The sequence below is a fragment of the Plectrocnemia conspersa genome, unplaced genomic scaffold (assembly GCF_051122295.1).
Source record: "Plectrocnemia conspersa isolate PC_06_02 unplaced genomic scaffold, ASM5112229v1 ptg000001l, whole genome shotgun sequence".
NCBI lineage: Eukaryota > Metazoa > Arthropoda > Insecta > Trichoptera > Polycentropodidae > Plectrocnemia > Plectrocnemia conspersa.
Genome location: NW_028277165.1, coordinates 13155195 through 13171282, shown reverse-complemented (window position 1 = coordinate 13171282; position 16088 = coordinate 13155195). Strand labels below are relative to the sequence as shown.

Genomic DNA, 16088 nt, shown 5'->3' with positions numbered 1-16088 from the left:
TATAGAAAATCTTGAGTAAAATATGTAACTTATGGAATAAAAATAGATTTCGGATTAGGAAAACTAATTAATGAAACCATTATCAAATTATGTAGGTCACAAATGCCCATGATAAGTAGACTACCTCTAAAGAATGGACGAAGCCATCATCAGGAGCGAATTAAACAACAAAATGCGTCAAATTGCATTTCAGAGGACAGTTCCGTGTGAGGGTTAGTGATTGAAATGACTGACCAACGCTATAAGGAAGCATAGAGGCTAATATATATTTTACTACAGGATTACATTTGATGTTTTATTTTTTTGTTGATCGAAGTTTAATAATAAAAACGAGCAAGGTTTTGTATGCATATATGATTATATTGTGTTTACATAATGGTGAATTCCAACATTAACTATATAACATATTTGTAATTAAACATTTGATCTATAACAATATCAGAATTACATATATATCTCAAAACGTATAGATATACATTAATATTATGTGAAGACCTTACGAGTGATATAATGCATTTAACAAATTTGATCATTCAACATGTTACAATAAAAAAAATATATCTCATATTTTGCGATTTGTTAAATAACTAAAAAATACAATCTAGAGAATCAGTTTCAACGCTTAAACATTTCATAGTATTGGAAGGAGAACTTTGTTCTGGTATTCGCTTTTAACGGTAGACTAGATGCACAATAAATTTAACGTTTCGCAATATGTAGTTTAATAAACATTACACAATATCATAGCATTCACATTTAAATAAAGGAAGAAACAACAATTAATTTAATATTCTACTATAAGCAAGTTAACAATTATTGAGTTAATGGTACTAAATAAGAACAAACAATGTATCAATCAGTATGTTCAAATTATATAGTTTATATAAAATATTGCAAAACAATTATTTATGTGCTAGTAAATAGTTTAACATTGCTTATGATAAGTCTTTTTAAAACCAAAAACAGTTTTAAAGACAAATATGAAATATTAGAAAAAAAATCATTCCATGAAAACTTTTCATTGAAAAGTTTACATATGTATATGGTGAAATACAAATGAAAAATATGTACTCATAAACGAATAGCAATAGAACTTCTGTATGCGGAAACAACCTTTTCCTGCACACATATTTAAATTTAATTTGATTTAAATATTTATTTAAACCTATTTGTCACATGATTCATATATGTATACATATAAATAATGATAGATATATACAATGATATTTTTTAGCTATTTGATTGGATTCAACATTTAAATATATTTATACTCTCAACATATTAGCTCCGAGTGTATATTTGTTTAATAAAAAAATATAATATAAAAGCAGTAAGAAACATTAATTTCTTATTCATATAAAAGCATTAAATCATATTTTAAAATCTAATAACGAATGTGGAAAGCAGATAACATAGGATTTTATAAAACACACGTGAGTACACAATAAACTTGCGCCTGAATGATATAACACTACATATTTAGATTCAGAAGTGAGGATGTTTGAAGTCTACATCGCAATGCATTTGAGTCAAATTGTATTGAATGGGTAGTAAAATACAATCGTGGTTTTACATATTTTTTACTCTATATCTGACGATACCAACCTCCAGTCTATTTAATCAAACATTAACAATGCTTAAATAATAATAACATTGCAATAGGTGTTTATGCTACATGTCAATAACTTGTCTTTTATGTAAAATTGCACTCTGATTTAAAATGTTATTAGTTTTTTGAAGTTTATGATATAATACATGGTTTTAAGAATTATGATCGATAATGATGCATAATATACATTGCATCAAATTAAAGCTGAGTTTGGAATCTAGATTATGGTTATGGATTTTTGAAAATATTTATTCTAAAATATTATATGCTCAGTAATTTCTAGCAATTTACAAAATTATAATTTTTGGCATCATGCATATTACATATTGCTGAGAGTTTCATATTACAACTTTCAAAACACTTCAATGCTGCTTCCTTGGTTTTCATAAATTTCAATAAAAAAAAAATTAGTTACAAAGCTTTTTTTATAGTCGATTTTGTAATTTATTATGATAGCGTGCTATACCCATTTTTACACAAATGAATGAAACAAAATCGACTAAAAAAATACGATTAATAATCTTTACAAAAATGTGTAAATTTAAAAGAAAACTATTTGTGCTAGCAAAATATGAATTTAAAAAATAGACAATATAAATTGAGTAGTAAAAATTATTAAATAAATAACTAGCAATTTTTCTACCTAAGTAATTAACTTTTGGCTTTTAAAGATCCTCAATTTTAAGATAGAGGTTGAAACTTAGCCGTAGTATGTAGCATGCATCATATCGATGATAAAACTCTTCGCATTAGACAAACCTAATAACATTTGAAACCAGCTTGGATTTTTACATACAAACTTAAATTTTTTTACTTTGTGTAAATAATAAACATAAACGAGAAAAAAGATTCCTTTTAACTTAATATCACAAATAAATTAAAATTAAATAATTTTTGGAAAGCTATATGCATATTTTTATGACGGAGGTCTCGGTCTCGCCGGCAGAGGCGGCGGTTGAGCTTGGCGAGACGGAACTGGAGGAGGAGGCGGAGGACCGCTCGGGGGCGCCGCAGGCGGAGGAGCCGGCCTCGGCGGCGGCACTCGCGCGGGAGATGGCGGCGCTCGCGCCGGTAACGGTGGCGCCATTCTCATCGGAGTCGAAAGCTTTCCCTCGTCGTTCAACGGAATGGTATTATTGGAGCAAAGTTCAATTTCTTTTTCGATAATTTCGGGCCAGTCTAAAGATTTCAGCTTAATGCTTAGATTTTCGGAGCAAACGGTTATTTGTTCAGCTTTTGCCGCTTGCAAAGCGCTTTGCCCGTCTCTGAACGTTATCCATAACGAATTTTCATCGCTGAATCTCACGAGAGTCACTTCGCCGAACGACGTCAGATCTTGTAAGAGAGCGGACATCAGGGTGTCGTTAAAAACGCCAGTTTCGTCGTATTCTTTCGATTCGCTCGGTTGAATGATCACGGTGGCGTCGGAAGGACCGAGATCTTCGATGACTTGGTTCAATACTAACTGACGCCTCACCGGATCGATTTGGTTGACTTCGACATCTAGGATGGCTATCACCGGTCTGTGATCGCTCTGCTTCAACTCAGCACGACCGTAAAATAAAAGTTTGCCGATCCCGTATTCCGATACGGTATCGGGTTCGGTCACAGATTTCCGACTCTTCCACAATACTCTGTCGGTCCAGGCGGGAGCTCTGCATTTTTCGCTAGTGTCAAATTCGTCGCTGAAAATATCATATTTATACGTGGGAGGAAATACAATTTCGGCTTCGAAGCAGTTTTTGAAAACATTTCCGGCATTTTTTTGCTTATTCAGCTGGTCGTGCTCTAAGATCTGCGTCAGATTATTTTCTTTCACCAATTCCTTAATCTCTTCTTTGTCCATGTCGATGCGATAGTTGAAATCTCCACACCAAAATACGTAATCGTGAGAATTTAACGTTCGACCCATAGGAAAAGCGATTTTTCTGGTTATTTCGGAGTAATCGGCGTTTCTTTCGGTGACTTGCGATTGACCGGCGGCGAAATGCGCACAGACGAAACACATCGAAGTTCCGTGTATGACCATTCTTATGGCAGTTCCGCCTTTATTTCCGGTAGCTCCGCCAAGACCGGTTTTCACAGAATCCGTCGCTACGTCTCGGATGTGCGGTATCAACTCCGGACGGACGAAGACATACAGGCACACCCCGACCAATTGTTGAGTACTCAATAATACGTAAGGACGATCGCGACAAATGACTTTCTCCAGTTCTTCGGCCCAAGCTTTGGCATTGTCCGAACTGGCAGCCATTATATTGCTAGCGTTCAAATCGACGATTTCTTCAAATCCTATCGCAAATATATCGGTGGGAGTGTCTCCGCTGTCCGCCGTGGCGACCAACGACGATCGAGTACAATCCAACAGCCAGTCCGATAGAGACAAATCCTTATACACGAGGGATCTGAACTGTTTGCCGCCGTTGACGTTGTAAGTTCCGATGGATATTCTCAATTTCGACGGTGTGACGTATTCGTTGTATCGTCTGCACATTTCGCGTTGGATAGGCGTAGATATGTGAAGCATGTTATAAGGCAGTAGAATTCTCGTCCTGTCGGAGAGTTCGGAATTTAACGTGGAGCCTAAAAGTAGAATGTCGATGGCTTCCTGCTTGGAATTATCTAATAGATTGTTTTGAATGGTCCTAGCGGCCGATCTGGCCCCGTCGATGATCTTCGATCCGCCTTGGATCGCTCCGGTGCCAGCGTAAATTTTACTAACCTCGTTGCCGTTGTTGGACCACATCTGGCGAAAGACTTCCTCGAATCTCGATACGCTCTGTTTCTTTTCGTTTATATCTAAGAACGCTAATTGATGGTTTAAGATTTCGAGTCCTATAAATAATTGGACGCAATTTGTTCTATCTAAGCAATCGAGACAGTTGGTTCTTATGGTGCCTCTTTGGTCGGTTTTGACAGCGCCGTTTTGATTGCAAAATAGCGACATATACTCGAAGTACGGTTCGATGATGGTTTTGAATCGGCTCAAAGCGCCGGGGATCCCACCTCTGGCTTCTTGGTGATAGTCGAATATTATTTGACTGATATCTCGATGACTAGATTCGCTCAGATGTTTTTGAAACGCGTTGCTGAGCATCGCTTCGCCTTCGCTGCTTCCGATCAGACTGGAACCCAAAAGGTTGACTACGGCGACGTTGCCGTAATTTTGTTTCATCTGAGCGAAGTGGCGTTCGAACGCAGACTGAGAAGCGCCGAAACTCCTCGACATTTTGACTTTATGCGAACCGACTTGTATTCCGGGCTGCTCCCAAAATAGAGGGACGGAACCGCGGGTTTGGACGTACGAGGTGACGTCGTTGTCTAAATAAATGGCCTGTTCGGTCTCGACGAAGTTGGCGACGTTGCCGTCGTCGTTGGATCCCCGGACGTTGAATCTGGTCCCGGCGCGTTCGCAGCTCAAGCGAGACACTAAAACGGCTCTGGCTTGTCTGTGGCCGACGTACATGGTGCGAATTTCGACAGACCCGCACATCGCTTTCAATAACCATCTGTCGCAATCGACGCCGAACCTCAGCAGGTGGATGAATAGAGTGCGGTTCCAAAAGAACCTGTTGTCTACGGAGTCGGTTCTGCTCTTTCTCTGGGCGCACAGAGTCAAATCGAACGAGGGTTGTGGACTGGCGGTGTTCGAAAAGTAAAACGTGCCCGAATTGAGCAGCTTTCTCACTTCCGATATCCTGTCTTCGCTCTGGGACTGGTAAAACAGCGGAAAGAACTGAGTCTGCGTGATGCGAAATATTTCCACATCGTTGACCTTGCCGACGGAGCAGCATCCCGTCGCCGTGACCAGATACAGTAGAGTGGCGTCTCCGGCGTTGAGCTGCAGCACGCCGAGGCAACCGTAAGCGTCTGCGACTTTCACGTATTGCTTTCGCAGCGTTTCGGTCTCCTGAGGCGTGAGGACGACGACGGCCTGGGACTCGAACATCAGCGTCTCATCCTTGTTCCTGTGCTCCAGCAGGATGCTGTGCGGGTTGGGCGGACACGATTTCTCCAATATGCGAAACCCCTTGGACATCGCCATGTCGAAGCCGGGGGGAGAACCGAGCGGCTGCTGGAGAGGACGCCGCCCGCCGGCTCTCCTGGTCGTCCGGTCGTCCGGTTATCCGGTCGCCTGGTCGATGCCTGACACAACACCGCACAATATGGCAACACTGTACAATTCATCTGCTTTTCTTTTCAGCGTAATAAAGAACTAATTAAAAGTTCGGATTATATACTTAATACAAAATACAAAGTTTTCAAAGGGTAACAAAGACAACTGAAAACACGACAGTTTCAAACGATATGAATAAAATAAATTATAAACCATTCTTTCGTATCATTTAACCATAATGAGGTCCTCTATCCTTTCATAACATATTTTTTTATCATGATCAATTGCTACATTTATTTATTTATGTAATTAAATAATTTAAATGTTTGTGACAATAGCAAAATGAGCATTGTTAAAACCACAGAATAAAGAATATATAGAAGCGGCGTTCGCGGTAAAAAACAAACTTTGTCCATGTCGTACAGGTTTTTAATTTCAAATTAAACCTTTTACAAAATAAATTAAACATTTTAAAAATTAATGTAAGCGTGTAAATTTGAGCACAGTGACCCAGAAGATCGGCAATTAATAATTTTAATCGACGAATCTGGATTAAATTGTAATCTTCGGTGAACAAAAGCGCGATCAAAGATTAACACACTGAACTGAAGGAATGTTGTGGTATGAAAAAATTGCGCCCCATACCCAGAAAGTGCGTTAGTTTGTTGAGCATAAAAATCATATTCTAATTTTTCTACCATCGTATTTGCCAATAATGAATCCAATTGAAGAAGTCTTTTCAAAAATCAACTTGTAATAAACAGTATATAAATAAGTGCATGAAATAACCTGCAGCTGCTGCAAAAAATTTATAAATTGTGAGTATTTAAATATTACAATGTTGTTCATGGCCAGAGCAATACAATACGCTTACTGTAGACCAGTATTAAAAAATAACGTCCGGCGTCGGCTGTCAATATAGCAAGAATGTGTTATAACGTGTAACGTAATTGTAGTGGTATAGCATCGCAAAAATCCTCCAAGAGAGACACGATGAGCACGCCGCCGCTGATGCCCCAGTCGATACCTCCGATGCCCATGCCCCCGATGCAAACGATACCGCCCAACTTGGCTGCGATACCACCTCCGATGGGATACTCCCCCATGATGCCTGCCTTCTCCATGCCGCCGCCGGGTTTCGCTTCGTATAAACCGGTAAGACAAATTGCCTTTTGAACTTTATCTACTAAATTAAAATCCCTTTCTTTTTTTTAGGAAGGAATCAGTACATCGGGAGAGAATGTAACTATGGATAAAACGTGTCCGTGGACTGAGCATAAAGCTCCAGACGGCCGTACATATTATTACAACGCCATAACCAAACAGAGCGAATGGGAAAAGCCAGACGAACTTAAAACACCATCAGAGGTAATTAATTTATAGTGGGTTAACGGTGGCGTTGATTATTTTATTTTATTTTTTTCGTATTGAAGCATTTATTATCGCAATGCGTTTGGAAAGAATACACATCAGACACTGGAAAAGTATACTATCACAACGTAAACACCAAAGAATCCAGTTGGATCATACCTAAGGAGTTGGAAGAGATAAAAGCCAAGATCGTCGCCGAAGAAAGCTCTTTGTGAGTTACGATTGGAAATTCGTTCAAATATTTATATAGTACTTTAGAAATTCTGTCATCAGTATTCCAGGTACGGCCAATCCGATGGTACATATCAATAGCAATCAATCGGCTCTCGATCAAGCTATGGCTGCTACGTTAGCAGCTATCGAAACACCAACATCTGCACCGCCTCCGGCAGGTATTTTTATTAAATGTGCGACTTTTATCTATTTTTCATTTATATTAATATTATAAGATGCCGTTTATTGTAAAAACATTTTTTACAGCTGTCGAGCCCGAGATCATTAAAGAAGATCTAAGCTCTGTTCCTGAACCGCAAACCGAAGCTCCCGAACCTAACTTTGTTTTCAAAGATAAAAAAGAAGCTATGGAAGCATTTAAAGAGTTGCTCAAAGAAAAGGTATCTCCATTATTCCATATTTACAGACGTGTATATGGCGTATGTGTTATGTAATTGAAAATATTTTTTAGAATGTACCTTCGAATGCTACATGGGAACAGTGCGTAAAATTAATATCTAAAGATCTTCGTTATCCCACTTTAAAAAAGCTGAACGAAAAAAAGCAAGCTTTTCATGCATATAAAACTCAGAAGAGCAAAGAAGAGAGAGAAGAGCAAAGGTATACTAGAAACGTTTATTTCAAATTTCAATTTTTTTTACCTTATTATATTACTTTTTAATAACTTATTAACTGGGTGTTTCTACGATTGCATCGTTAAAAATGCTGATTTAGCGCTATGACGTATTATTACATCCCGTCCCGTTCTATGATACCAGTTGTAAAAAATGTCATGCAAAACTTGGAAACACAATTCGAGTTTTACAATTTTTATTATATATTCAAAACTTAGAATTTATGTTTTTGAATAAGGATCAATAAATAAAAGAAGAAAATATTTAAAAAAACTTGTAGCGCAAACTTTAGAAATACAATAAATAGAAATTAAAAAAAGAAAAATGTAAAAAGTCACTTCATAATTTGGTTTTCGTGTGGTAAATTTTAAAACAAATGTTCACACCCAATGCAACCCCACAATCAGGACACCAGTATCTGGATTCTCTTCTAACACCTTTCTTGTTACAATCCTGGCACTTTCTAGTGGTATTCTTTTTCATTTGACTTAATTCATTCATAAATAACTTGTATATGTAATCTCATGGTATTAACCATTTATCACGGCTGATATTTTTGTGGGCCATTTCAAAATTTGTTAATGTTAGGGGGGCACCTGTTCATGCCATATTTTTTAAAATAAATAAAACTTCTATAGAAGCCATCCGCGGTGAAAGGGTTAAATACAAGTTTTGCAGCACTTAGAATGTGCTTAAATAATTTATTCTAGAACTATTTTTTGCCCATGTGAGTAGTTATTTGTGCATCCATCCTCACTGCATCTCTGCCTTGGATTTAAACGTATTTCCTTTCATCACTCTTCAACGATCCAAAAGGTGTGAAAATTACCTGGGCCGAGATCTAGCAAGTACAGTGAATGTTCAAATTGTAGATCTTGGATTTGTTGCAAAAGTTGAATGGGCAGTACGGGACCGGTTTTTATATCAGATGCTTTCTAGAATTTTTGGGTATTTTGTCAAAAATTTTCAAATATATAAAATCGACTCCATAGGAAATAACTAACTAAATGTAATTTTACATCAATTCCTTGCAATTAAAACCTTTGCATGATTAAATCTAAAAATTGTCTGTATTATCACGAAATTTAATTTACTGATTTTATCCAAACTTCATTATATCTTATTAAAATTCGTATTTTAATTATGTTTCAGATTAAAAACGAAGAAAAACAGAGAAAATCTTGAGCAATTTCTACTCAATTCCGAAAAGATGACTTCTCTGACAAAGTATTATCGATGCGATGAAATGTTTGCAAATTTGGAGGTAACATTTGATTGTTTATAGATTTTCGATTATGTTTTATCCAATTATTTCATTTTAGATATGGCGCTGTGTACCTGATGCGGACCGTAGAGATATATACGAGGATTGCGTATTTTCGCTTGCCAAGCGCGAAAAAGAAGACGGCAAGACGTCGAAGAAGCGCAATATGAAGATGCTCGGTCAGGTGCTCGATAACATGACTGAAATAAATTATGCTTCAACTTGGAGCGAAGCTCAAGTGATGCTTCTGGAAAATGGTGCATTCAAAAACGACGTTAGCTTGTTGGGAATGGATAAGGAGGACGCTCTGATTGTTTTCGAGCAACATATCAAGACACTAGAGACGGATTATTTAACCGAAAAAGAACAAACAAGAAAACGGAACAAAAGAGGACAGAGGAAGAATCGCGATAGTTTTTTGGTATGTTTTTAATGTATATAAACTGTATCGTTCAACTTTAGCAGAGGCCAACTTAAAACAGCTGATATATTCCTTACAAACTAATTAGATATTTATAAAATGTATACGAGAAATTTATCTTGTGTTGAGTATTGAGAAATGCGCAGGCTAGTTATAAAACTAGATATGCACATATAGCATGTAAACTTGGCGGTAACATACACATGACATTACATGACAGTACATAATGACCGATACAACAGCGGGTCTTACATAGTGTTCATCCTCGCGCTAAAACCTTTTGGGAGATGAACGCCTTGTAAGGCCCGCTGATATATTATTTTGCTTGAGTTAATAATTCACCTTGCTTATATTTTAATTCATTATATTATAGGCCCTACTTGATAGTTTGCACGAAGAAGGAAAATTGACTTCAATGTCCCTGTGGATGGAATTATATCCATTGATTTCTGCTGATATTCGCTTTTCGGCAATGCTAGGTAAGGGTTTTAAATTATTTTATATTGTAAGGTCAAAAAATTTTCTGTTTATTCCATATCTTCTTAGCGCTTACAGAACGTTTTAGGTAACTAATTCTTATAAATTTTACCTGTATGAAACAGTAATACCTAAAAGTACATTATCAAATCGATTTTAATAGGACAAAAGACTGTTTATTTAAAAAAAGTGTAATGGTATTTACTTTCAAAGAATGGAATGATAGTGTCTCGGTGAAATCAAAATTAAAAATAAATTTACTTCAATTTTTATTGAAGCTAAACATATCTTTTCATTTATATTGTAATTTAACGCAAAATGATCTTTTTTAAAGCAAGTATGTGAGAATTTTAGCTGATAGAAATGGGTATGTTGTAAATGCATTCAAACACATTTATGAAAAACGGGATGATATTTACAATATATTAATACGAACCCTTATCAACAGATTTCACTAGTTCATCTTAATTTTTATCACAAAATTAAATGTGGTCCTCACGCAACGCATTGATCCTTGAGCATTGAAGGATCTTTCTACATTCCATATCCTTGACCGAGTATGATACTCTCAACTTCAGTTTTCATCTTTTTCAAATCGGTTTGAGTGTCAATTTTATAATTTTTATTCGTAAATTTGTCCTACTATTTTTGCTAGAGATCCTTCTTTCTTGAAAGTAGCAGGTTAATAATATTAATTATTTTGATAAAGAAGTGGCTTTTTATTTGACAATGAAGATTTATCATGACAGAAAAACATCTCGAAGATTATTTGTTTAGATTTGATTCTAGTTATAAAACACAGTATACAAGAAGTCAGAATATTACACTAGGAAGATAAAAAATATACCTTCTGGTTTAAATGCTATTCATTCAACCTGGTTGTAACTACATCTGAAGCCACTATCACGACACTGGTGTTGCTAACATATCGTTCATGGAAACAATTATATCTGTATTGCACACTATCCGCATAGCGCTTTTGTACATTCCATAAAAAAGTGAAGGAATAAAATATTGTATTAAAAAATAATACGATAATGATTTACATCTAAATCATACTGTTATCAATATAGTTTCGATATGATCCATTGCAATTATTAATAAAAAATATGTTTTTATATAGGTCAAAGTGGTTCTACTCCTTTAGATCTATTTAAATTTTACGTTGAGGACTTAAAAGCAAGATTCCACGATGAAAAGAAGATAATAAAAGAAATATTAAAAGAGAAAGGATTTGATGTGACCACGAAAACTTCGTTTGAAGATTTTGCTACAGTCGTTTGCGAAGATAGTAAGTCGGCATCTTTGGATGCAGGAAATGTTAAATTAACATATAATTCGTTATTGGAAAAAGTAAGTAGAGCCGAAAACAACATTAACACTCGAATCGGGCAGAAACTTATTAATAAGTGTTTCGTGGCCCAAACGTTATCGGCCGCACGCTTATTAGTAAATGTTTAGAGATCCATTCACAAACCGCTGCACACTTATTCGTCAGTGTACATTTGAATAAGTTAGCCAATGAAATCTGAGATTTGAATTGTATACCAACAATTTTCTTTTTATTGGATGTCTTTATTGTGTCGATAATAAATTATAAATAACCATTAAAATTCGTAATATTTATTTTCTATTCAGTGTGGGAATTTGTTTTTATAAAAAAATATTTCGCTCGATTTGGGTCTATGGTTCAATGTCTTGCACACATGTTAAAGCACTAAAATTGTTTAACGACCAAAAATGGAGTTCAAGTGCACCATGAAGACACTCAGGTGCTTGTTTTGGTGTATAAGGTCCTTTACGAGTCTGACACTTGGCATATATATACATATATTGTTTTTTATAAAAATAAGTGAAGTTAGGTTTACGCTTTTATTGTTTACAGCTAATAATAAAGAGTTCTGATTATTTGTTCAACTAAAGAAAGTTCTGATTAATTTTTTCAACTAAAGAAACCCATGTGACACATCTGGTGCATAAATATGAGAAGTCAGAGCAGCCAAACCTTTTTTTAAATAATTTTTTTTTTCTGTTTTTAATCTTTTAATTATGTATGTTTAATGATAGATAAGTACTATATTATACAATTATATATGATTAGTTATTTTGATTAAACAAGTAAAAATAATGGGAATTTAAAAATTATTTTTGCAACTAAAAATATAAGACCTATGATTTACGATTCATGTAGTAAAGAAACTTGAAAAAAGATAGTAAGTATCTAGTTATTAATTCACGCAAAAACTATAAAATAAACTATCGTAAGCAATCGCTTTTTTTTTAAAAGTGCATATTTTGAGGGTATGCTTCGAAATTTTTTGTGCTGGAACCAAAAGGTTGTCAATCTCTGAGATTAAGAATACGGAAGAAAACTATTTTCTGAGTGCCCACATTAATTCTTATAATTATTAAAAAGGTAGTTTTAGTAATATGAAAATTTAAAATTATAATAATTTGTCATTTTTTTCGATTGCGCAAAAATGTGCCGGCTGTAGGTTGTTTTTTTCGCGCGAGCGTGCGGCCGATTAAGTGTTAATATATATCTAAAATGTTCGTAATTTTTGTATAATATGCATTTTTTTAAAAAGCGATTACTTACGATAGTTTATTTCAGGTTTTGCGTGAAAAAATAACTAGATACTTACTATCTTTTTTCAAGTTACTTTACTACAGGGATCGTAAATAATAGGTATTGGTCTTAAATTTTTAGTTGCAAAAATAATTTAAAAATTCCCATTATTTTTACTAATTTAATTGAGATAACTAATCATATATAATTGTATACTATAGTACGAATCTATCATTAAAAATACATAATTAAAAGATTACAAAGATAAAAAAATATCTTATTTAAAAAAGGTTTGGCTGCTCTGACTTCTCCTATTTACGCACCAGATGCGTCACATGAGTTTCTTTAGTTGAACAATGAATCAGAACTCTTTATTATTAGCTGTAAATAATAAATGCTTTGGTCAATAAGCGTAAATCTAACTTCACTTATTTTTAGAAATAAAAATTTATGTATATACATGCCAAGTGTCAGACTCGTAAAGGACATTATACACCAAAACAAGCATCTGAGTGTATTTTGTGGTGCACTTGAACTCTGTTTTTGGTCGTTAAAACAATTTTAGTGCTTTAACATCTGTGCGAGATGTTGAGCCATAGACCCAAATTGAGCAAAATATTTTTTTATAAAAACACATTCCCACACAGAAAAAAAATATTACGAATTATAATCGTCATTCAAAATTTATAATCGACAAAATAAAGACATCCAATAAAAAGATAATTGTTGGTGTACAATTCAAATCTCAGATTACATTTGCTAAAGTATTCAAATGCACACTTACAAGTAACTGCGTGGCTGTTTGTGAATGGACCTTTAAACACTTACTAATAAGTGTGCAGCCGATAACGGTCAGGCCACGAAACACTAGTAAGTGTCCGGCCGATTAAGTGTTAAGATATATCTAAAATGTTCGTAATTTATTAATAAATTTAGGCCGAGTCAAGAGAAAAAGACCGCCAGAAAGAAGAAAACCGTGCCATAAAAAAAGTTGAATCAGCTTTCAAATGGGGCTTGAGGCAGTTGCAAATCAATCCCCTTCTTCCATGGGAGGAAGCGAAGGATATGCTGAATGTTGAAACCAAAGAACTGGAGGCTGTTATTAACGAAGAAGACCGAGAGCGACTATACAAGGTATATGGTTGTGTATAATTTAAATTCAAATACATTTATTAAAACGTTTAACATTCATAGGAATACCAACACGAAATGGAGGAAAGTTGCACGCATTATCATTCAAGAACTAAAAAATCTAAACGAAACAAGAAGAATAAAAAACGATCAAGATCTGAAAGTCCACAAGTAAGTTTGTTATATAATTTAATAAATTGAACTGATTATAAATGTCTATTAAAATAATTAGTAATTCAATTCATCAAATTTTGAAACCATTATTGAAATATTTACTATTTCGGTCATTGGTTTCACTTTACAAGGGTATTTTTGCTAATTTACGTTTCTTTTAAAATGGTTTCATACGAATTTTAGTCCATGTTTAGTTCTCCGTGGCTCATAGTGTTTTTAAATGAAAAATTAACAGTGATTAGCTGACCAGATTTTATGTTTAATGTTGAAAGATTTTCTTTCTGAATTTGTAGAACCAAAATTATGTCTTCCTCACTTTTCTGGTTTTATTTATGAACTTTTAAGCATTCAGAAAATAATCTTATAACTTCTTGAAACAATTTAATATGTTGCTTATAATTATTTAGAATTCCGAAAGTGGAGGAGAAAATGCTCATGTTCCAAGATCAGGAAGACGTACTCCCCAATCTCCTACGGGCTCCATTACTTCTTGGAGTTCTGAGGAGGGCGAGAGACGACCTAAAAAGTCAAAGAAGTCAAAGCACAAGAAACATTCACCCGTTCCGGTATTTGCACATTTGAAAATGTAATCTTACACGATTATTTTTTTTTAATAATTATTTTATAGCGTTCTCCTAATGGATCGCCGCATCAATACAATTCTTCTGGAGAAGAAGTAAAATATAAATCCAAAAAATCTATGAAGCGTTCAGCACCTCAATCTCCTGACAGAGAAGAAATTGTATATAAATCTAAAAAGAAGAAGGATAGAAGGAAGAGCAGTGAAAAGAACATAATAAGGTTATTAGTTGTATTATTTCCAAAGAATAAAATATAGTTTATTACCAAGATATTAATTATGATATTATTTAATAATTATGCTTGTAGATCGCCACAAGCGTTGGAAACATCCGGGTTAAGCGAGACAGAGCTAGAATCGCAAAGAGCTGCACTTTTAGCTCAACTCAACGAACATGATGCCGAATAGTTTATACATTTGTAACTTACATATTGAAAATAAAATATTGACTTAAGCTATGGTCTTTTTTAAATATGAAAATGGAAACTACAATATTGTTTTGCCATATAGATAAGGTAACTCTAATTATATATGTAAAATTACACACTAAATTTAAATTGATTAAAAATATAATAAATATACTAGTAAAAACGGTAGTACTAAACTTTAACATCGCCCATAATAAAAAAAAAATACCTAAAACACTGTATAAACCAATGACAGTGTGTGTATTAAAGTGATGAGATTTATTTCACAACATGATTTACAATTAGTAGGAAGAATGCACCGCTTTAATGTAAACCAATTATTAAAAATCAATTTTTTTTGTACTTAATTGTCACAGAAAACGGAGCAATGGCGCTTCACTATGTTAAAAGAGAAAAAGGGAATCAACAGAAGTGCTTTATATAGGTGAAGTACACCCAAATAGTACTTTTTGAATATATATAGGTCCCATGAACTCTTTAAAATTCAAGTTATAAGCAATAAAATCGTGCTGTCAATGTCGCAGTATAAACACTCGTTTATCTAGTGTTCATATTAAGACTATATATTACAATATTACGACAATAAGTGAGAATCGAATGAAGCATATTTCATCAAAATTTTGGCTAATAGGAAAGTGCAAAAAACAAAACTCATTACCAAGCATTCCCACTGCAACGATGCTGACACGATTTTATTGCTTTTAACGTGGATTTTTGATTTCTGGGAAGTGATTATTGTTTTTGCGATCTCATATTGACCAGGTGAGATACTCTCGTCACCTAACATGCGAGCGAGGGAAAGTGACGAGAGTGAGTGAGAGAGTTAGTTTTTCTTACTTTGCTTCATATAATTTTGTATGAGACCATTTTGTGCAGCAACATCATTACTACTTCTTCCACTTGTACTCACTCCATTATTAATAGTTTGCTCTGAATCTAATTTTCGTTTAATAACAATTTTATCCATTGTGGGGTATTACGATATTAAAAAAAATCTAAAACAATTTAGATTGATTAGAAATGAATATTATAATTATACAATTTTAAAACACACTATAATAAAAAAAAGTGATTCACTAATAAAAAATGTCTCACCTGA

At 34.4% G+C, this 16088-nt stretch overlaps 2 protein-coding genes across 3 annotated transcripts; one reads left to right on the top strand and one right to left on the bottom strand.

The window, feature by feature from the left end:
* Window positions 1-339: 339 nt before the first annotated feature.
* On the bottom strand, window positions 340-5757 carry Synj (synaptojanin). The gene has a single exon (XM_088189213.1). The coding sequence runs from the start codon at window positions 5652-5654 to the stop codon at window positions 2526-2528; it is 3129 nt and encodes a 1042-aa protein (XP_088045339.1). The 5' UTR covers window positions 5655-5757; the 3' UTR covers window positions 340-2525.
* An 851-nt stretch (window positions 5758-6608) lies between these two features.
* On the top strand, window positions 6609-15015 carry Prp40 (pre-mRNA processing factor 40). 2 transcript variants are annotated; one of them, XM_088190351.1, is made up of 15 exons: window positions 6609-6881; window positions 6942-7094; window positions 7160-7308; window positions 7371-7504; window positions 7578-7711; window positions 7783-7931; window positions 9098-9209; window positions 9268-9630; window positions 10004-10109; window positions 11231-11460; window positions 13613-13810; window positions 13871-13978; window positions 14389-14547; window positions 14610-14782; window positions 14870-15015. In XM_088190351.1, the coding sequence occupies exons 1-15, from the start codon at window positions 6720-6722 to the stop codon at window positions 14967-14969; spliced, it is 2430 nt and encodes an 809-aa protein (XP_088046477.1). In that variant the 5' UTR covers window positions 6609-6719; the 3' UTR covers window positions 14970-15015. The 2 variants fall into 2 exon arrangements, with proteins under 2 accessions (XP_088046477.1, XP_088046468.1); XM_088190342.1 differs by having other exon boundaries at window positions 7356-7504.
* The last annotated feature ends 1073 nt before the right edge of the window (window positions 15016-16088 follow it).